Source organism: Colletotrichum truncatum, assembly GCF_014235925.2.
Source record: "Colletotrichum truncatum strain CMES1059 chromosome Unknown Contig_0001, whole genome shotgun sequence".
NCBI classification, from domain to species: Eukaryota; Fungi; Ascomycota; class Sordariomycetes; order Glomerellales; family Glomerellaceae; genus Colletotrichum; species Colletotrichum truncatum.
In genome coordinates this window covers 4,923,821-4,944,721 of record NW_027222398.1, presented here as the reverse complement: position 1 = coordinate 4,944,721, position 20,901 = coordinate 4,923,821, and the positions used below count along the sequence as shown (strand labels likewise).

Genomic DNA, 20,901 nt, shown 5'->3' with positions numbered 1-20,901 from the left:
GGGCATGATAATGGCTGCCAGGCGATAATTTTCTATTACTAAGTTTGAAATAAGTAGACTACTAGTCATTAAAATATTACTAGTAAAAGTATTTTTATGTATTGGATATCTCTTTGAGCCCAGCACGAAAATCCTAAAGATGATAGCAATAAGATGAATTACCACAAGTGAGCTGCTTTGGAATGGCCCAGGCATTGTCCTGAGACATGTAACATCATGATTCGATGCCCAAAGCATTCTCTTGAGAGTGCTGTGAGCTATAATTGACAGACCTTATGATGGCACACAGGCACACCGGGTAATCTTAATTATGCTCCTCCAGGATGGCTCATTTACTCTTACTACGGGACTTCCCGTTGATGGCAGATTTGATTCCCAAACAAGTATTTTATATTGAGCACCGAGTGGAATTTAGAGATCCAGAAAATGAAAGTAGTTTCAACCGTTGAAGTTAGGGACCGAATGAGACTCCAGGACTCTTCTTGCTGCAAATTTTGAGTTGAAATGCCAAACAGCTGGCCCTTTGTCATTTAAGTTGCTGGCAGCCCCGTTATATATGTCTTGCGACACTAGTTTCCTCTCAATTGCACGATGCCGTCGTGTTAACTATGTTTATTATCGTCTAAAACCTTCTACAAACATCTCATTCACGAGCGGCACCCCCGTTACCATCGGCTTGCGGAAGGAAGACCGCAAACTCCCCATTCATGTTGGCCACCTTGAGCGTCAATTCATTTTCTTCGGCCTCAAATTCGAGCTCGCCCAATGCTGGGTCAATGATGAAAGCATTAGCCTCGGGGAAAAGGCGGCCGATCTGGCCTTTGCTAATATCGAGTGTGTCTGAAGAAATGTCAGTGGTGAAGGTTATGATAATCTGAACTTAGCCAACCTACTTCCCGGATTCAAAATAAAGTCAATTTTTGATAATGTCATCCCTTGGGCTCCTTCAGCTAGATTGACTTTCCATGAAACCCCCTCCACAGACGTGAACCCTGGGGGAGGTGGCGCGGGTGCTCGGTTCTCTGTCACCGTAAGAGTTCGGCCGATTGCATTTTGAAATTCCACTTCAAAGCGACCGTTTTTCTACAGAAATTTTCAGCAAGAGGTCAATCGTTTGCTCCGAGGTAATACGAAGCTTACCCTTGGGGGGTAGAGAACGTCTTGTTTTACGCTTGCTCCTCCAAGGCGGACTGGCACATTGAATTGGCCTTCGATCTCCTTCTCGTTCCCTTCCTTCGCTTCATTGCCTCCTATTTCTGACTCTTTTCCTGGTGTGTTCTCGGAAGTTGGGGCGGCGCCGTTGCCTGGTACTCTTTTCGTCAAGACCTCATGAGCTTCCTTCACTACCTCCCTACGTCCAGAGTTGGTGCCAGCAGTCGACGGCGATTGAGATCCAATGGGCAAAGAAACAGTACATAACATCTGTGTAGAGAACAGAAGAAGTCTCGATAGCTTCATATTGATTTGGTGCTGAGAGATGATAATTAAAGATCCAACGCAGTTGAATCGAATGGAAAAAGGCGGGCTAGTCGCAGGTTGCCTTCACCTGTAAGGCAGAAAGATGTAAATGATAAAGTGCATAGAATCAATGCGCCAGAAGTATACTGCAGGGTAGAAACCACCAGTTTTATGTCCAGATGAACTTCTTTTTCAACATATATGCCGCCGGCAGCTGGCGTGACGAGCAGTTGAATGGAGGTGGTCGCCAAGGCCAACGGCATCATGAAACCCACATAAGACTACAGGGATGAGGGCATTCCCCCACCATCCGCGCTGCCAAGAGCGCCAAGGGCTATCAGGACGACGAGAAGCGCTTCAAGAGCCTCATTAAGCACTAATTCTAGGAAGTAGGTAGCTGTTTTAACCGTGAAGGCCGCCTGATCAGGTCAGTTTTACTCGAGATGCGGCATTGGCGTTTCTTGGCAATCTGGCAATTCGCCTCAACTTGACTTTTCCGGACGCGGCTTACCATGCGAAGGAAACGCCAACATCAAACGAATCGAGCTTGCTTAATTATATTGCAATGGTTAAAAAGCAAAGAACAGACTATTATCAACAAAGACATTTCTTTCCTAACTAATCACATTCATGGACTGCTTCATAGACGAATCAGCTTACCTATGCAATCGCTCCAAACCCTGATGCTCTCACAACCTCCTTCTGAGAGTCTGTACAATGGCATGAAGCAGATCTCACGCCCCTTACCCCGTCTGTGGGCAAATAATCGCTTAATAACTTCTACCATCTGGCTGTCTTCAAGCAAAAGTCTAGTCCATTCGGCTGGATTTCAGGCCTCGCGAGTCTCAGATGACAGCTGTCGTAGGCTAAACTTAGAATCTCAAACATAGTTCCTTGTATCGTCAAATCAGGACGAAAAATCCCGTCATCCCAGCCCCTGGTCAATGCCTCCACGACTCCTACCCCAATGGACGGAAAGGGACCAAGCAACCAATCAATTCGTTTTTGGTAGCGCTTGAACCAGGGCCATCGGCTCAACCTGCTCCTTACTGTAACGCGGAGTATTTGCACCGAACCCAGCTAATTTGAGTCCTTGTCAATTACGAATTCTTATTTCACATGCTCCTTACTATACGAATTAGCTTGAAAATCCTTACCAGAGTAATTATAAGGGCGTAAGTGTTCTCCTGCCTGCGATGGTTCAAGGCACTTTCAGGAAGCACCTTCGTTGTGGCTAACAGCTGTTTGGGATTTCACGGGGTCCCGTCTTTGGAATGAGGACCGGCATTTCAATTGTCTTGGCAATCAGCCCACTTTGACTCGCTCTCAAATTAAATAAGCTACAAAATAAGAGACTTCCTCTGAAATTTACAAGCTTGGACCTGGTTGATATTGTTCTCCAGCATTCTGGCACTAGGCATCCGGCAGTACTCTTATTTAGCAACGTAGGAATACAGCGATCCCCCCTACCAACAATTGTTGGGGCTGTTTTTCCCACTGAGAGGGGCAAATAATTGGAGAATGGAAGCACGTAGCATGACGTCTGAAATAGAATTGCTGTTGAAGCAATGACCACTTGCTAGCTGGTTGCCGGCCATGAAAGGGAACAGACCTCCCACACACCACACATGATGTACCGACTGCGGCTGCTCGATGACAATCCCCTTGAAGTCTTACAAAAATTCCGTGCATAGCCTATTTCGCGTCGCCTGGTTACATCATAAAACGATGAAATACTAGAGCAATGTCCAAACAAATCGACAATAGGCACTAAAAACATTGCAATGAGCAAGAGTAAATTGACTATTTACCTTGGTTCATATCGTCGAATCAGCGACTCAGCCACCTTGCCGGAAGTTCAAAATTTGTAACATTCATATTATGTGGAATGGTAAGGCAAACTAGAACACGGGCGTAGGTTCTTGAGACTGAAAGTTGTGTCGTCGTTTTGGTGTAGGCTCTCATACAAACTGACAACCACCAATTAGCACATACGGCCATACCCACTGGAAACCTCGGCGGCGACCGGCGAGAAAAATGGGTCCTCCGTGAAGCAACGTTCCGTCTTGCTTACGAGCACTATGCGCTTATGTAATTACTTGCTTGCCCATCTACGCCTCTGCCCACTCCCTCCAGGAGGTGTATGAAGTTTCTAGCACCGCTTAGAGCTTATCTCTCTTGTTGGCACTAAATCTAGAAAATGAAGTGATTAAATCGAGCCCCTATTCGCCTTTTCAGTAGAACCTGTTGTCTATTCGCCTTCTGGTATTAAAGGCAAGATTTCTCGACCTTCCTCGAGAGCTTGATCTAATGGAGGCACGCTGAGTTTAATATAACCTTCGTCAATAACTCGGATAATTATTGATTTGCCTCTTTTCTTTCTGTATTACTTTCCCTTTTATAACAAAACAAAAAGAGCGTTAAGAGCGTACCATAATTATTAAAACCCTCATGTACAGTTGCTCCATGATATTGCTATAGGTTATTTGAATATCAACCGCGCCGGACCCATTATTTATATTATAACACCATGACGAGGTCCCATAGTGGTCTAGGTCTGTCTATTAACTGCTAGACGCATTGAAAACAGTTTAGGGTATGATACAATCTGCCACCTGCGGCAGATTTGAAGATTTTGTTTCTTCTGAAATGTGAAAGTAAGGTGCACATTCCCCTGCCGCAATCTGCGTAAATTCCATCAGCTCATAAAGAGCTGATATCGAAATGTGTGATCAAGGAGCCTTTTTCCGCAGCTGTCATTGTTGAAGGTGTTGTCCGATATTAATACGCCGAGCCGGCCTGCAAAAATTCGAATCTCGTACAACAGCGACCAGCGGCATGGCAATATTATCGCCGGCATGAGCACGTTGTTGTTGACTGAGGTCAAATAAGCGTTGCTGAGCACGTCCGTAGCGATCAAGAAAGTGGCCAGATATACAGACAATCGTTGTACTGCTCGGAGACGTCCCTGGTTCTAAGGCAAGATGTACCTGTGTCAACGCGTCAAGGAGCTCTTGCGGTACGGCCTACTTCTTCACAGAGAAGAGCCTATTGAGACTTTTCTGCATAGACGTACGGGCCAGCGCTGCCATGCTTGGGAGTTTAAGATAAACAGGCTGAAGCATCTGTTTCCTATAGGGGTCGCTGGACGTATCGAAGAGACTGTCGCTATTGATGATTTACTTGAGGGCAAGCTCTTCGACTTGTGACATGTCTGATGGCCTGACGCGAACCTGCGGTCGCTTCCACCAAGGCTCTTAATCTTTCGCAGATTGCTCGGATGACTCGTTTCTGCGGTTTACAAAGATAAGTTGATTTGTGTTTTGGGTGATCGGGTTATCGGGTGGGGAGCTTGCCGCTTTGACGATATAAAAGCGCTTGAGAGTACTTCGTTGATCGCCATCTCGACAGACCCAATATACCTCAGCTCCGGGACGTCAGTGAACTGCCATCAGCAGACAGAGTGTTGGTAGTACATCTTTGGTGTTCACTGGCAGCATCAACTCTCTGATATAGAGACATTCGTTTTGAATCCAGCTAGCAAGCCCCCGGACGCCCTTGGAAGACATTGTGGACTCCTGCACGAAACGACGGACTCGACGAGTCGCAACAGCTACTTTACCAAGCCTATCTATATAAACTAGCGATTCTAGCGTTGATGTTGCAAACTGCCGAGAGACCGAGGGTGGGAGGCAACGGCCAAAGAGGAAGACCGGACATTTTGAGATCAAAGCCAAACGAAAGAGCTCGCAAGGAAAGAATCAGTTCATTTGGGAGGGCAACAGAGTTGAGGTTTGGTAGGAGCTGTGGCCTCTGTGGGTGTAGATGGCTTAACGCGTCCTGTGATCGCATGTTCGCCTAGAATTCACTAGAGGAGCTAGACTTGGTCTCCCTATCTGCCTACTTGGAAACTGTATAGTTACCCAGTATGATTAGCCAGTGAAATAAAGCTAGTGCGAGGCATTTCAATGAGTATGTCTTTGGTCAAATATGGCAGATATAGCTAATATATGACTTAGGTCTGCTTGTTTAAGGATCCTAATCTATTGTGTTTGCTGGCTTGATTGCTCCAGTTTAACCAAATAGCTTGCTTTGATAGTAGCTCCTATAATCATGATACATGATAGTGGTAGACAGCCATATTTAGCTCATGTAGTACCTTTCGCTAGTTTAGCACTTGTTACGACCCCAGAACTGGGGCGCAGTGATACATCCCGACTTCGTAAGTTTGCCGTAACCCTCCTTATTCTCTGAACAACCGCAGTTACTCGGAAAACACCACGATGCACAGCGCTTTCCGCTATCATCTGGATGTTCATATTTAGCAGGGTTATACGTATCATACGTAGGCCTTCAAACTTACAGTAACATTGGATGGCCGCAGCGGTGCAAAATCGTGCAGCAATCGGCTGTATAGCTGAAAGGACGACAAGAGCGGCAACGATGTTAAACTGCATGATGAGCTATAGGCTTCTATGCAAAAGTGTGTTCTTAAGCTGTAGTTAAATGTTGTGAAACACTGTTTAGAAATGAGGAGAGTAGATGCTGTGATTGATTGTGATGATGGAGTGATTGATGGCAGTGGTAGGAGCAGGATCATAACTAACTTATATATCCTGATTATCACTCAGCCCGGTAATTTACAAAATAACACTTGCTGCGGTCCCAATGTCATTTCCTCAACTTGATTTGGAACCACTGATTACCATAAAGCCGAACACTCACCTTTATTGAATATCAACACATATGCCGGCTGAATAGAGCGGGAGTCCACTCTTCTAGCAACGATCATGACACAAAACATATCCAGATGCACGCACGTTGGTCTCAAAGCTAAGGGACTAAATAACTATAATTAATGAGCTTTGATTAATCTATTTCAGTTATGTAGTTGGGAGAAAAAACGTTACGTAGCTATCCCATCAAGTGTTAGAGACGGCATTTTCGCCCACCGAGGAGTCAAGCCAGCTAGGGCTCCTATGCCTGCTTGTTTTCAGAGCTCAATTACTTCTAAACCGAGTGTATTTATTGTCACTAGATTCTAAGCGTTAGATGTACTAGTGACCGCTGTTGCTATATAATTATTATGTCTTACACTGTAATACTACGAGGAAGACGACTGATTGCTTTTGTACTGAGTGTATTGCAGAGAAAGACTGGCTCTCAAAGTGGGATTTTGAGGGCTTGGCAAATATGGCGTCTCGTATCACTTGACAGGATAAAAGAAGTTAAATATATTTCAAGTCGTCAAACGACTGTGTACAGTATAGTTTGCAAGAGAAGGAGACGTCATCCTATTGACTGCGGCAAGACTCCATTTTCGCCAAGGGCGCGGAAAAGCCAGCTAGAGACTAGTCTCATCAGATGATGTACTGGAAATATAGTACATCTATTCTCTAGGAAAATGAAGGCACACTACAGGTAATAGCATTCTCCTTCAATACAGACGTATGACATTTAGGCAGAAACGACATACTAGCTATGTGCTGATCGTAATGCGGAGAAAACGTAGCTGCTAAACTGGAAATTTCTATGTAAGGCTCATTCCCTAATAGGTGGATAACCCACACATGCTATTATGAGACGGGATATGCACGCGTAGATATGAGACTACGCGTACGTAAATTTAAATTATGTACAGGTAGTCAGCTAGAAAACATCTAGCAGACAGTTACCTTTCGGTGCAGTATTATGTGTGCGCGCCTTCTACAGGTATGACAGATGGTAGAACGACCTGGGCTCCACTTCACCTAAGGAAATTAAGTTTGTTACTAGCTGCATTCAAAACCCAAGCGTAATTATGACTCCCATATACGTGCGCGGAATGACAAAGGTAGTAGGCTACGCACTTAAAAGACTCACGAAATAAGCGGGTTACGAAGACGCATCTACTACCCATAGAGCTTCGGGTCCTAAGTCCCCTTTTGAAGGCAATTGCCCTGATTTGATGATGCTATGAGGCCTCTGGCTTTATAAGATCACTCGAGATGAGCGGCCCCTTCTCTATGAGGGGGGCACTTACTACCCCTATTCCCAAGTAGGAAATCCGTACATGCTGGTATGAGACGGTATGTGCACGCATAGGTATGAGACTATGCGTGCATGGGTTATAAGGCTGTATAGACAGCAAGCTAAATTACTTCTAGTGGTATGCGAATGCGCTTCCCTGGGTGTGACAATGATCAACTCGAAGTTTAATTTTTGGCGGCTTAGACGTCTCGGCGGCTGACATATAATTAAAGAGAGTTTTACACTGACTCGAGACCCCGAGTTGTATAGTGCAAATTTAACATATCATATGTTATGGCCCGAGCACGGTTGGTAAGTATAAGTAGACCTATATCCACGCATTATTGGCATTTTGCGTGTGAGTTATCACAAGTACCAATCATCAAGCTGAAAAAAATGCAGAAAACTCTTTTACTTCTTTCCTTAGTCACAGGACACACCCTAGCTCAGGCCCAGTGTGCCCCAGCTCCTCTCCCCAATATCGATTCGTATGACAACAATATCTTCATGGAAGTGCCAGTTCCGGAGAGAAGATATGAATCTGGATGTGGCTCCGACCTAGTTGTGCATTACTACCCGCCATCCGCCGGCTCTAGCGCAGGGACACTCAATATTTACACTACGGATCAAGGCTTCAGGTCGATTGTCGAGGTCAAAGGAATCCGCATTGATAATCGTGCCGAGTTAAGAGAAGGCAACACATTTTGGATCGATTCGACAGCCGACTGTCGGACGAACATCATAGAGTTCGAACCAAAAAATATTGCCTGCTATAAACAATAAATCTGTCATGAAGATTATAAAACCGCGGCTGAGAGGAAAGCAGCAGAACTTTTAAAAGGATTTTAGGTCATTGGCGCACTTCATACAATGCTTGTCATCTATGTATGGGTTTTGTTAGGTAACGCAAGTACTATACTGAGATTGTGGTGCGCCTAACGGGTTATACTCTAGTGGTTTGGGTTTCTGTGGGTTGGTAGCGGATGCTTTATAAATCTGCCTTTGGGCCGTACAGCAAACAGGCCCTTGATTCGACTGTAGGCCCTTTGATCAATGTTACCGTTTTAATAGCGCGGTTTATCTTGTCCGCTTTCGTTACATGTTGGGTTTCTGCCGGTGGTGCTGGTAGAACGTGAGCTGTATAAGTGTAGTATCGAAGTAAAGAAGTAAAGAAGTAGAAGTAGGAGGTGTGTATGGTGAGAGAGATAACTGCCCGGCTGTAGATTCCATGTTTATGCCAGTTGAGGTGCTTGCACATATGCCGGACCGCCGGTTAGCCACCTTATGAAAGAGGAACAAAACATGATTAATAAATAAAAAGTCATTTGGGATTATGAAAGATGTTGCATTCATCAATGCTACAAGAAGATACAGTCTTACTACACATAGAATCAATGCATGCGGAAGTGTTGAGAATAGTGCGGCTGCTGCACGTCTGTTCAGACTTAATAAATATCCTATCCTAAGTTTTCTACCACATACGACCATACCCACTGGAAAACTCGGGATCCCGTCCGCTCTCCCATAGATAAGCCAGTGAGGGCCGGATTAGTAGTTGGGTCGGTGACGACCAGCGAATACCTGGTGTTGTATGTTTTTGCATTTTCTTTTGCTCGTCCCCCACCGAGCAAGTTAGCTGAGTATTGACTCTATCGCCGTTTTTTTAGTGTGACTATTTTGGTATAACATAGCTTTGGAGCTGACTTGACAATCTCTCTGGAAAGTGTTCGCAGAAATTTAAGTCATATAAAACACCAATCAGCCCCTTCCATTCGGTCTCTTACTGGAGTATTTGTTTGGACTTCTGTAGACTTACCCGGTGTTGATTTAGTTGCGACGGGATTGCATCGGTGAGGACGGAAGAGAAAAGCGGGGCATACGGGATTCGGCTCCGCTTACTCCAACCCCATTCGAGCTTATCAACGTCCTTCCTGATTCATCTCAAGCCCCTCACCTCACCTGACTGTCAGCTCGGGTTCATTCCAACCCTAAACATTGTGCTTTTGGGTAGAATTTCGTTCTGGACAGTTCAAGCAAAACCGATGACAATGGTAACCAAGAGAGTTGCGCCGTATGGCGAATGGGACAGTCCGATTACGGCTGACACCATCACGTCAAAGAGCTGGTCTGTAACTTCGCCGCGCGTGCACGTGAGTTCTGGGATCACCATAAGCCGAACTACCGCTAACAGTCGCCATAGCGAGCCTCTGGTCGCGCATACTTCAATGAGTCAACGGACGATGGCCGTAACGATATAGTGGAGATCACTGACAACGGACTCAAGGGTTTGTTGCCAGCACCTTGGAGTGCCCATAATTCGGTCTACGAGTACGGCGGTTCTCCATATGATGTCCTTTCAGATGGCCGCATTATCTTCTCCGACAGCAAAGCTGGCATTGGCATACTAAACCCGGATTCTGGGGAGGTCGTGGCGCTGGCAAGCCATCCAAAGCTACGATACTCTAACTTTAGCGCAAACCCACAGGGTCCCTGGGCCCTGGCTACTGAGGAAGACCATGAGATTGACACAGCCAAGGGAATTAGAAACTACGTTGCAGCTGTCAACGCAGACACTGGCGAGGTCAAACGGGTTGTAGAAGGCGCCGACTTCTACTACACCCCACAATTCAGTGAAGACGGAAAGCGGGTGACTTGGATCGAATGGAACCAGCCAGATCTACCGTTTTCTGCTGGTAAGATCTTCGTGGGCGATTGGACGTCATCAGCCTGCGTCGAACACAAGATCCAAATATCGGGCAAAGACCGTGAGGGTGCTGCTGAGCCCCGGTGGGGATTTGACGGGAGCTTGTTCGTGTGCATTGAAGTCGACGGGTTCCGGCAGCTTCACCGCCTTGCACCTGGCAGCGAGAAGCCCGCTCACATCAAGCTCAAGGGCCTTGAAAATGCCGAGTTCGGTGAGATTCGATGGTTCCAGGGAAGGTATGTCCTACTCGAAGTTCACCATAATGTTGCATTTCATTATTCTAACAGCAGTGTAGCCATACGTACGCGCCATTGTCTGCCCGCCACGTCGTAGCAGCCGGTATCATCTTCGGCCAGGCAAAGCTTATTCTCATCGATCTTGAGACAAGCGACTGGAAGACTATCGGGCCCGAAAATCTCTGCGCTATCGCATTGGACTCGGTGGTACGCTTAAGCGACAGCTCCGTCTTGGTCATCGGCGAGCAATCAACCTCCCCATCTGCACTCTACAAAATCGACGTATTCACAGGAGAGGTTACGACCGTGCGGAAGACAACCGACGAGAGCTTGAATGAGTCACTTTTCTCAAAACCAGAGCTTGTCCAATTCGTATCAAAAGGCGAACCCTCGCGCAAAGTTTACAGCATACTCTGGATGCCGCGAAACCCAAAGTTTATCGCACCAGAAGGTACACTTCCCCCGCTCATCATCTCTTCTCATGGTGGGCCGACCAGTTACACCGGCTCCGGACTGAAGCTCCGCACGCAATACTTCACTACACGCGGATATGCATTTCTAGCGCTGAACTACACTGGTTCGACGGGACACGGGAGAGACTACCGCGAAGCACTTTTCAGAAACTGGGGCACTGTCGACGCTGACGATGCCGCCGAGGTTGCTGACCACCTCGTGTCGGCTGGCAAAGTAGGCAAAGTCGGCATCGTCGGTGCCAGTGCCGGAGGCTACAACGTCCTGCAGGCGCTTGTCCGCCATCCCAAGGCCTTCGGGGCGGGATTCTGCGTGTGCGGCGTCAGCGATGTCAAAAAGCTGGACGAGTCTACGCACAAGCTTGAGTCTGAATACATGGGCGCTTTAATCCTCGACCCGGGTATGAGCGAAGAACAAAAGGAGGATAGGTACCGAGAACGCAGCCCGCTTTTCCACGCGGGCAAAATTGAATCGCCGTTGTTTTTGTTGCACGGCGTTGCTGATACCGTGGTTCCCGTCGAACAGGCTCGGCTTATCTATCAGGCTGTCAAGGATAAGGGGGGAGACGTGAAGATCAGGGAGGTCCCTGGCGAGGGTCACATGTTTGGCAAGCCTGGAAGCCCGAGGATCTGGTTGGATGAAGAGGAGAATTGGTGGAGGAAGTATTTGCTGTGAGCCAGGGGAAGTCCGGTATCTCTCTACTCAACCTTGACAAGAAGTATGATTCAGTGTGTTGTGTCAGCCTCAGAAAGTGATAAACAGGCATCTGAACCGATGTTGCCCGGGGAAAAAGAAAATAAGATCTGAATTAAACTCCACTCAAGGATTAGAACATAGAACAGAAAAGATATTGTATCAATTGTTGGTCCAAATAATGATTCGCGATGAAGGTAGCTGTACCCACTAACAAATGGGTTGACATATTCTCTTCACTTGACCCTGTCTTTGGCAACCGCAGTACAAGTAGAGGGATATTACATGACATACAGACATCTGCAATTATATACGGTTTGTCCAAGAACGCGTGAACAGAGCTGCATCATTTGGCGTTTACGCAATGTTGGGTAACATGAAGTGAATTTTGAAGTTGGCCTTGATTAATGTAAAACTTCAAACTAAGCGCATACATACTGTATCCGTCAACTGTCGGTGGCCTATAAAAAGCCAGGCAGGTTTGGCCTCAACGAGCCTGGCGTTGCAGCCTTATACTGACATTGCATTGCAACGCAACACAAGGTTTCCTAGTAAGACAACAACAAGCTTAATGGAGCCTGTAGATATTCTGATACATACAAGTTCTCATTGTTCGCCCACTTCAACGTCTTCATGACGATGTCTCCATCTCGGTCGAAGACTCGATACAGAGACCACTGTGAAATCACACTAACAAGGCTGACAAATGAGCAATGGATGCTATGCTGTCAGACTTTCAGCGTTATGCAAGCAGCATGCCTATTGTTCATGAGAACTCCCCCAAAGCACCTGAATCACCAAGCAGCTCAAGAGTCGCAATCTTCACCAACGGCTCGGCAGGGTTCTTCCCCGTCCAACAAGCCAGGTGAGTGAGTCTGGAAGGCTGCAAGACCTATCTCAACATCTCTCGGCAAAGCTTGAGTCGGTCGCTGGCTTCTCGGAGAAGCTCGAAATGCGACTGCTCCAGGTTACTTCGCAGCAAGTCCAGCAATTCGGGCAATCTCTCGTTAAGGTCCATCGCCGACTCATCGTTCAGTTCGTCTAGCGTGGCGAAGTGGGCAAGATATCGAGCAATTTCGCTGTATCGTCCCGGTGGCATGTTCTTATTGGGAATTCCCAGCGCCTGGACGAAGGACCAGATAGTTAGCGCCGCGTAGTACATGATCCATGGCCGGTGAGGATCAGGCTCGTTGCGGCAAGAGTAAAAGACGGACACAGGCTCTGGGAGTGACCCAAAGCTACTTGTCCTTCTTTTCGGTCCTCGCTGATCGACAAGAACACGGTATAGTAGCTTGAAGGCGTGGAGAACGGCGTGTCGCGTCGACGAAGAGTTCGACCAAGTCCTCATTCGTGCGACAGCGTTGGAGTGATCCCGCGTTGAGACTTTTCTCCCAACTAAGCGCTTTGCGCCGGCGTATACTTGACAGTCGACAATGTCAACGTGTATACTGATGTGTGCTAAATGGTAGAGCACGGCAGCGGAGTGAATCGGCCCATTCGAGCTTGTGGGCTGTCCTGGCGCTTCTGGTGTGTCGTTTGCACCAACAGCATTGTCGAAGCTCTCCTTCCACTCATCGAAAGCCCGGAGAAGTATTTTCTTCCAGCCATCATGTGTCTCGGTACTTGGTGTACGAAGGTCAAGCCATTTGAGGTGTGATTCGCGGTGTGAGAGATGCCACCCCACGCTAAGCAGACCGGACATGATGATCATGCGGCCAAATGTATGCGTTTTTACTTCTTGCCCGTGCAGAGCGCTCTTCAATCCATCAAGGAAAGACACTTGTTTTATGCCGTACATTCTGTAGTTACCGTCAAGCTGGCGGAAAATGTCGGGGGTGGAAGCCGTCCAGAGTCCGTCATCGCAAGGCAACGGAAGTCGTATCTCATGTGGCGCCATGTCCGCCGTGTGCCCGAACATAGCTGCGTGAATGATATCCAACATAAAAGCAGCAAAGACGACGCGATGCATTGATTCCTTTTCGGCCCATCTGACCCACCATGTCCTCGAGTCGAGCGAAGCGCCATCGTTAGATGTCGGAGCTTGTTCTTCAGGAGGGGATTCACTGCCTCCTCTCCCGATGAGAGGGCTGCCTCTGCGAAGCAGTGTCAAGGTGGCGGAGTGATAGATGTGGGCTCGTTCGTGGAAACGCCTAGAAGAGAACATCTTCTCGTAAAACTCGAGCAACAGAAGCGACTGTGCAATGAACAACCCTACTGGTGGCGATGCTTCATCGGCGGTAAGGATTTCCCAACGAAGACTAGAAATCATAACATCGGCAAAGCCTCCATATTGTTCTAGATTACCTGTTGAGTCCCTACTGCTCAGAGATGCGGCTCCTAGGGCTATCATGACCATCAGCAGATAGATGGAGCAGCGGTTAGGCGCAAATGTCGGCTGGTGTACGATGGGTAGCCTTGGCGAGACATTTTTCCAGTACTCTTGCAAGCAGTCTCTCATCATGTCCAAGTTCAGGGCAGGCAAATCTCCCCCGCTTTCTTGCACTAGGTTGACGATTCGATGCTCGTATTTGGGTTGCTTCTGGCGGAAAACCTGCAACCATCGGAGGACTTCTTGGCGTCGATGTTCGCTGATGAGTTCATCGCTAGCTTCGACGTGACGTGGTGGTGTTTGGTCGAGCTGTGAGCGACTAGTGAGGGATTCGTAATCGTAGTGAATGTTGTTGTTGAAGGTCGATTCGAGGCCACCTTCGAGGAATGGGATGCTCGAGACGCCGTTGAACTCACTGAAGCTTGCTTGGGGATCGAACAGCCAGACGGCAAAATTCTCTCTTGACAAAGCTTCATCGGACTGAAAGCCAACTGGATTGAACGACGGCATCATTGCCGACGCCTCGGGGATCGGCGGTTGATCGCGGCCAAAGAAGTCGGCCTTTTGGCGCATCATGTTGACTGAGACATCGTCTATGGGCGGCCATGTTGACGGTTGGCCAACACGGGCAGTCAATGAGGGGCCAGAGGCGGTGGTTGTTGGTGTAGGTGTGACATTGGAGTCCGGGGTCAACAAGATGGCTGCGTCATGAGGCCCACTTGAGGAGGGCTGACTGGATTGAGGGAATGGCGGTCGTGATGACTGAGTTGTTGGTGATGAGACGGCAATGCCGGAAAGTGCGCCAGAGGTAGCAGAAGTACTGAAGCTCGGAGCGCGGTTTCGAGGGATATAGGAGGACGAGTGACGTTTCTTATGTCGTGTCAATAGGTCGGCCCGTACGAACTTTTGATCACAGCCCGGAATATCACATTGGAAGATTTCTTTCGGGTTGTCTGTTGACTTTTGTCAGCAACTCCAGTATCGCCCCCCACGTAAAGTGAGAGACAGCACTCCAGCAAAGGAAGATTGTGGAGGCCGGAAGAGTGAACTCACGGTTCAGTTGATGTCTTTGAAGGTGTTCGGCTCGGGAGTATAATTTGTCACAACCTGGATGATCGCAGACGAAGCGACGAGGTGCGCCCTTCCGGCTGGCGCGCTTGTAAATTCCAGCACTGCCATGCTGGGCGGGAGAAGGATGACTTGCCATTAACGGCGAGATGGAAACATTGTAGACGGGTGTAGATCGTAAATGGATGGGGGGCCTGTCGTCGAATCAGTGCACAGGCGATCTGGAATACAGTGGGGTCTTCATCGGTGAGGCAAGGTGAGATGTGCCGGATTGAAGATGTCAAGGTCAAGATGAGAATGAGAAGTTGGGGGTGAGATGAGACGGATTGGGGGATTTTGGGGGGTTTACAAAGTTGCGCCTGAGGCGAGGAGGGAAGCATTCGCGGGGAAAGGGCGAGCTCCCCCAAAAATGCCCCCCGCCCTCCTTCCCCCCCCTTTCCCCCACATCTTTGTTGTTGCGGAAAGTGGACCCCCACGCGTGATGCTTCCTGCAGGAATTGAGCCGTGTCACACTGTCTTGCTTAAGTTCACCAATCACCTAGTTTCCTACCTTTTTTTTCTTCTTCTTGGGTATTCGTCCTTCATCTTTCACGTCAATGCTTGCCATTGTCTCTATTTGTCTCTGTTCTGTCGCCTATCATAATCCACTTCGCTGGAACGTTTGTCCCGGGCACTCAATCTCCTACGTGTTGTTGCTGGCTGATGTTTCTTACCCGATGAAGGAATAGTACCTATTTAGCCGTTATTACCCAGCCGCTGCAGGCCGTGATACCTCTTCAAAATTCGCCGAAAAAACATTGATTTGCTTCATTTATTGGCTGTTGATAGTCTACATCGTATCTCGCAAAAAGATAAGGTCCGAATTGGTAAATGTACAGATCGCTCACATGGTATCGTCAAATCATTCCACCCCATTTCCATCGATTACCTGCCTCGCATTCGCGCTGCTATCCTCTTCAATGCCGCATCTTCTTTCTCGCTCTTCTTGAAGCTTTGCCGTCGACTCTCGGCAGCCGGACCAAGCACCTCCAGCAACCTAAAATGAGTCAACCCAAGCCATCTGCCCACCGGCCCTGTGCAGCGATCATATCTGCCATTCCGCATCGCAATAAATTGGTCCGTGTAGGACTGAAGTTCTTCCGGAATCTCTCCGTCCCTTGTTTGATGCTCCAGTACCTTTACCAGATCAACAAACACAATGTTAGATGGCAACGATGCCAGTGTTGCCCCAAATACCCCTAATGCCTTCATCGAGTCCTGGACGTCAATGCTGACAATACATATAGCTGTATACTCTGCCGCCAACCCGTCAAATAACTCATGCACCTTTTTCTTGGCGTCCTCGTCGTGCAAGTCAAATGTCTCATGCTCGTCGACCTTCATGTAATACGGATTTGGCTGGAACCGTGTGTGTTTCTTTTTCTGCTCTACCATGTGAACCGAGCGCCTGCAAAACTGTCGCGTTGGGTGCCTGTCACTGCTGATAGAATCGAGGATGGGTTTCTCGTCGGGGGACAGGATATTGAGACGAATCATTGGCATGACACGATAGTTGGGGTAGATTTGCCCGTCCGCCCAGTCTATGGTCAGGATGACTACCTGTCGCCCTTTCCAGCAATCCGCGAGCTTGGCATTTTCGGCGGCGCAATCCTCGTGGCGTCGGAGCGTGGATTCGCTGAGAAGATGCGGCATAAATTGCGCCATCCTCCTCGAAGTAACTGACTATTGTTTTTTCCTTGCAAAATGGTAATGGGAAAACGAGCAATGTTGTTGTGACTGAAGCTGAAATTATCCAAGGTCTGTGTCCCAGCGAACATGTCCTCTAAAAGCACTCTGTTCCCGGCCGTCACCCATCAATCGGCCTGTCACCGGGGATTGAGTCACACCGAGACAAGGCGAACTAGAGGGCGGTGCAGTACGGGAACGAACCGCATCATTCCCCGAAAAATGCTACGCATTTCGTAGATTGGCTGAGCGGTACTCCGCTGCTGGGGATTTTAGAGTACGATTTTCCATTTCGCCGCCTGACTATGCTTTCTGCGGCGTGGCGATGAGGAGCTTTGCACTGCCTGTTCCTCAGCTGAAAGGGATACCTGGCTTTCTATTGGCCCATTTCACGTTTAAGTATACGAGGTGCGAATTATTGACTAGGTGTTCGACTCGCAGGATGGGGTTGTACCCTTTGAAACACAACAAGGGCAACTATACAAGGATGAGAGCACGAAAAAAAGAGGGATGATTCTATCGCGAGAGGAATTGCAGGGTTGAATGCTAAGCTCGGCGACTTCAAGACTTATCATCAACACCCCTGTTTTCAATCGCAGCATCATACAAACACTTCGACCGGCTGGGTATGGAAGATTGCTACATCTCCTAAAACCTCTTCAACATGATTGGTATCTTAAACAAATCATTCGCTTTTAAACTTCTATGATTAAGAAGACTTCTTGAGCATTTTCTTGGAACGACGTTGATTCATCCTCTGCCGGTTCCCTAAACTCTTAACAATAGCCTCCCACTCATCCGCACCACTGGAATTGTGTGTCGCCCCCCATTCGAGAAGAAACTTGACAACAGCCTCGTGTCCTCCCTTACGGGCTTCTGATAGTGGCGTGCTTCCTGCCATACTCTTTATACCGACCTTTGCTCCCTGTTGTAAAAGTAATCTTACCATGTCCAGCCGTCCGTAGTAGCAAGCCAAATGTAGTGGTGTACGCCCGCAGTCGTCCTTCTGGTGGACATCGGCCCCCTTATCCAGCAACAATTTCGTAATGGCCAAGTTACCCGCATCAGCGGCAAAGAGAAGGCTCGTATACCCATGACAGTTCGTCAGTCGGACGTCAGCCCCATTATTTAGCAGGAGAATGGCGAGTTCCTCGAAGCCTCTGCCCGCAGCAATCATCAAAGGCGTCAGTTTCAATTCCCTGGTGGCAGAGTTCACGTCGAATCCGCGTTGGATCAGCGCGTCTGAGATTTCTCGAAGATTGAAAAACGCAGCCGCGTGCAGACCCCTCCAGTGTCTGTCGGGAGATAATTGGGCGTAATTACACAACAAGCTGGATGCAACGCCGACGCTGATGTCGTCGGTCAGGAAGTCGACGACGCTCTGTACCGCGGCTGCACATTTGCGAGCGTGATGCCCCCAGTTTTCCGCCGCGTAGCTGAATAGTGAGAGGGGTTCCAGTTCGGGTGGAAGCTTCCCATCGAACCGGCGCGGGTACGTGTACCCGTGGAATGAGAGATATGTGACGCATGCCGTCGATATGTAACTTTGTGCGTTTGGAAAATATTGAGTCTGGGTGGACCTGAAGTACTCTTGCGTGGTGAAATGCGCCAGCCGCACCACGTCGCTGTTTTCGTCTACCGTCACCAAGCCTGCGCAAACTGACAAGACAACTTCAACCTTTCGTATGTTTTCGCGGTCCAGCTTTACATCGCCTTCATTCACGGCGAGGGCGTGCTGAAGCTCCGATGTAGTAAGTGGCCTCTCTGCATGTACGATCCAGGCTAGTGTCTTCATACCGAGGTTTCTGAAACCGGGCAAGTGGTTGTTAATCCTATCCATGGCTTGGTCGTATGTCTGATAAAGCACGTTTCTCTTGTCGTTGTCTGTCGCATGCTTGTTACTCTGGTGTTCGATGTCCGCTAGCGCTTGACGGACTTCAGTTGCTGATGTCTTGTCTCTAAGTGAATCCAGGTATAGCTTTGCTAGAAGAAACCTATTGAAAATATTAGTGTATGATCTTGAAGTTTGTCATCAAGTCGAAAACACATACATCCCATCTGCTAGTCTCATTATCTTCGACTTGATGGCATCTTGCAGATCAGGGGTCTCTGGAATGGACTGAAGGGCCTTTGACAAGTGGTTGTCAACATATTTGTAGACGTCGTCATCTGACGCCTTGATTTCCAGTTTAAAGCAGCCCCTAAACTGTTCTTCAATTTCAGGAATATGGCGTGATGTGCACATGATGTTTGCCCCTACCAGAACTTGGACCCTGGATAAGTACACCAAAAAAGATGATCTGCAATCTCCAGCTGATTGGCATTCGTCAAGAGCGTCGACTATGATAAAAAGTTTCGAATACAAGGTTGAAATAGTGAGTAAAGCCTCCGCCAACTCGGCAGAGGAAGGTCTTGTTCGTGCCCCGGCGTGACAGTCGTAAAGAGCCTTCACGCCCTGCGGAAGATCTTCTAGGCTCTGAGAGAGCTGCTTGAGTAAACTTGCCAGTAAATCTTGCAGGCTCTGCTGGCCATGTCGAAGGTAGTTGCAAAAAATGTACGCAATGCCGACTGTCTTGTCTTCATGAAATTCTTGGCTAAGACGGTCGATAACAACAGAGGTAATGATCGTTTTGCCGGATCCAGGAATACCGGGGCAAAATAATGTCGTTCCTTTGGATTGCATCCAGGTTTGAAACACATTGGACCCAAGGAACCACTGGCCAGTTCCCGGTTGATGCCTGGCAAGGAAATCGCTTTGCTGAGGTCCATAATCGTAAGGTGTAAGCCATTCAAGGACTTCAACATCTTGTTTTTTGGTCATATGTCGTCCCAAACGTTCTACCTTTGACTCAGTTGTTGTAACGATATCATGAACTGCCCGGTTTCTTGTTAGCTGATGCATGCTGGGTAATTTAACTCTGAGTGACTTCGCGCATACTATCTTCGAGCTTTTCCTTTACCGAACGCTCCTCTCGAATCACTTCTGGCTCGACATATCCCAGTAACTCTTTCGCAAATGCAGCAGCGACTGCAGCAGCATGCTCTTGCCAGTCTTTGTTCTTGTGTGAGTCGGCGTAATCACAGATTCCTCGGATGACTAGACACGGAAAGTTTGCCATGAGCCCGGCCGCCTCCATCTCGATACAAAGAACGTTGCCGCCGAGGTCCTTGTTGAGCTTGTCTCTGAATATGCCATCTTTAATGACTTGATTCCCAGACGCAACAAGCCCGTAGTGGACACCCGTTTCCTTAGGCTTGCGCTCCTTGGCTTTCGTCTTGTCGCAATACCGACAATTTTCAGGTTCATCGTCGTCCTCAGAGCCGACGCTCTCTTGGGTTTCGTCTCGATCCATATGGCTACAATCTGCTTTGAACACAACATCGCGTAGAGAATCTGACCGTAAATATTTCGGCGCGAGCCTAGGCCAGTTTCGCTCGAGATCATCCAAATATTCTGGAATCTTGGAGCCAATCATATCGTGGTCGCATTCCAGCCTGGTGAGGGCGGTAAGCAAGAAAGTTGGAGGGTTGTTCAAGGCCCCTGTACGTTCAAATCTACCACCGTCTCTTGTCTTACCCATGTCCCACTGGACGACTCCTGGATGTGTCCCCGACGGTGTGCTGACAACAACATCTCCCAATCTGACCTTTGACGGAATGCCACCACCAATCCCAACCATGAGACCGACTTTGATGGAAGGGAAAGTGGTCACCATCTTTGAAGCCACAGTTGCCGCTGACACGGTGCCGATCTGGCCTTTGGGCAGACAGGCAATTACAATGTTGTGCTTGCCGATGGATCCGAGAGTATAAGCATTGGTGTCGTTTGGTGGCTTCATATTGGGCATATCTGGATGGCGCTCGTCAAGCATCGATATTGCCGCGGTTTGTTCTTTTGGAAGAGCACACACCCAGCCCACCGAGTACGCGTCGTGGCGCAACATGCTGGGGTTCACCATGCGAACGTCCCTAGAGTCATTGCCGAACTCCGTCTCTTCCCTCCGTCCTACTGTGCTCGATGTGTCGGACATGGCAGTCTCAAATTCCAAATACTGACAATTTAGATCTTGCTTCGCTATTACCGACTACATTCTCGGTTTGCGAGTTGAAACCTGTCGATGCCAATTCATTCTTTTTCGGATAGAGGAGTGATACACCGGTTGTGTTAAGAGAAAATGTGTTGGAGTGTATTGTCTCAAGGAATGAGA

The 20,901-nt window shown here is 48.2% G+C and overlaps 6 protein-coding genes across 6 annotated transcripts, besides 1 other annotated feature; 1 reads left to right on the top strand and 5 right to left on the bottom strand.

The window, feature by feature from the left end:
- Positions 1–643: 643 nt before the first annotated feature.
- Positions 644–1,458, bottom strand: CTRU02_201387 (uncharacterized protein; the record flags this gene model as incomplete). The annotated part of the gene is made up of 3 exons (XM_070203836.1): positions 644–843; positions 894–1,083; positions 1,141–1,458. The coding sequence occupies 3 exons, from the start codon at positions 1,456–1,458 to the stop codon at positions 644–646; spliced, it is 708 nt and encodes a 235-aa protein (XP_070062418.1).
- Positions 1,459–5,628: 4,170 nt separating this feature from the next.
- CTRU02_201386 (uncharacterized protein) lies at positions 5,629–5,915 on the bottom strand (the record flags this gene model as incomplete). The annotated part of the gene is made up of 2 exons (XM_036726417.1): positions 5,629–5,765; positions 5,822–5,915. The coding sequence occupies 2 exons, from the start codon at positions 5,913–5,915 to the stop codon at positions 5,629–5,631; spliced, it is 231 nt and encodes a 76-aa protein (XP_036582099.1).
- A 3,009-nt stretch (positions 5,916–8,924) lies between these two features.
- Positions 8,925–8,993: a sequence feature (Short protein (CTRU02_201385, KAL0943498.1) was converted to a misc_feature.).
- Positions 8,994–9,509: 516 nt separating this feature from the next.
- On the top strand, positions 9,510–11,553 carry CTRU02_201384 (dipeptidyl peptidase (prolyl oligopeptidase); the record flags this gene model as incomplete). The annotated part of the gene is made up of 3 exons (XM_036726416.1): positions 9,510–9,617; positions 9,668–10,407; positions 10,467–11,553. 3 exons carry the CDS (start codon positions 9,510–9,512, stop codon positions 11,551–11,553), a joined length of 1,935 nt encoding a protein of 644 aa, XP_036582098.1.
- Positions 11,554–12,463: 910 nt separating this feature from the next.
- CTRU02_201383 (uncharacterized protein) lies at positions 12,464–15,107 on the bottom strand (the record flags this gene model as incomplete). The annotated part of the gene is made up of 2 exons (XM_036726415.1): positions 12,464–14,853; positions 14,954–15,107. 2 exons carry the CDS (start codon positions 15,105–15,107, stop codon positions 12,464–12,466), a joined length of 2,544 nt encoding a protein of 847 aa, XP_036582097.1.
- Positions 15,108–15,892: 785 nt separating this feature from the next.
- Positions 15,893–16,672, bottom strand: CTRU02_201382 (uncharacterized protein; the record flags this gene model as incomplete). Its single annotated transcript, XM_036726414.1, has 1 exon — positions 15,893–16,672. The coding sequence occupies one exon, from the start codon at positions 16,670–16,672 to the stop codon at positions 15,893–15,895; it is 780 nt and encodes a 259-aa protein (XP_036582096.1).
- A 730-nt stretch (positions 16,673–17,402) lies between these two features.
- CTRU02_201381 (ankyrin repeat protein) lies at positions 17,403–20,724 on the bottom strand (the record flags this gene model as incomplete). The annotated part of the gene is made up of 3 exons (XM_036726413.1): positions 17,403–18,687; positions 18,745–19,567; positions 19,632–20,724. The coding sequence occupies 3 exons, from the start codon at positions 20,722–20,724 to the stop codon at positions 17,403–17,405; spliced, it is 3,201 nt and encodes a 1,066-aa protein (XP_036582095.1).
- Between the last annotated feature and the right edge of the window lie 177 nt (positions 20,725–20,901).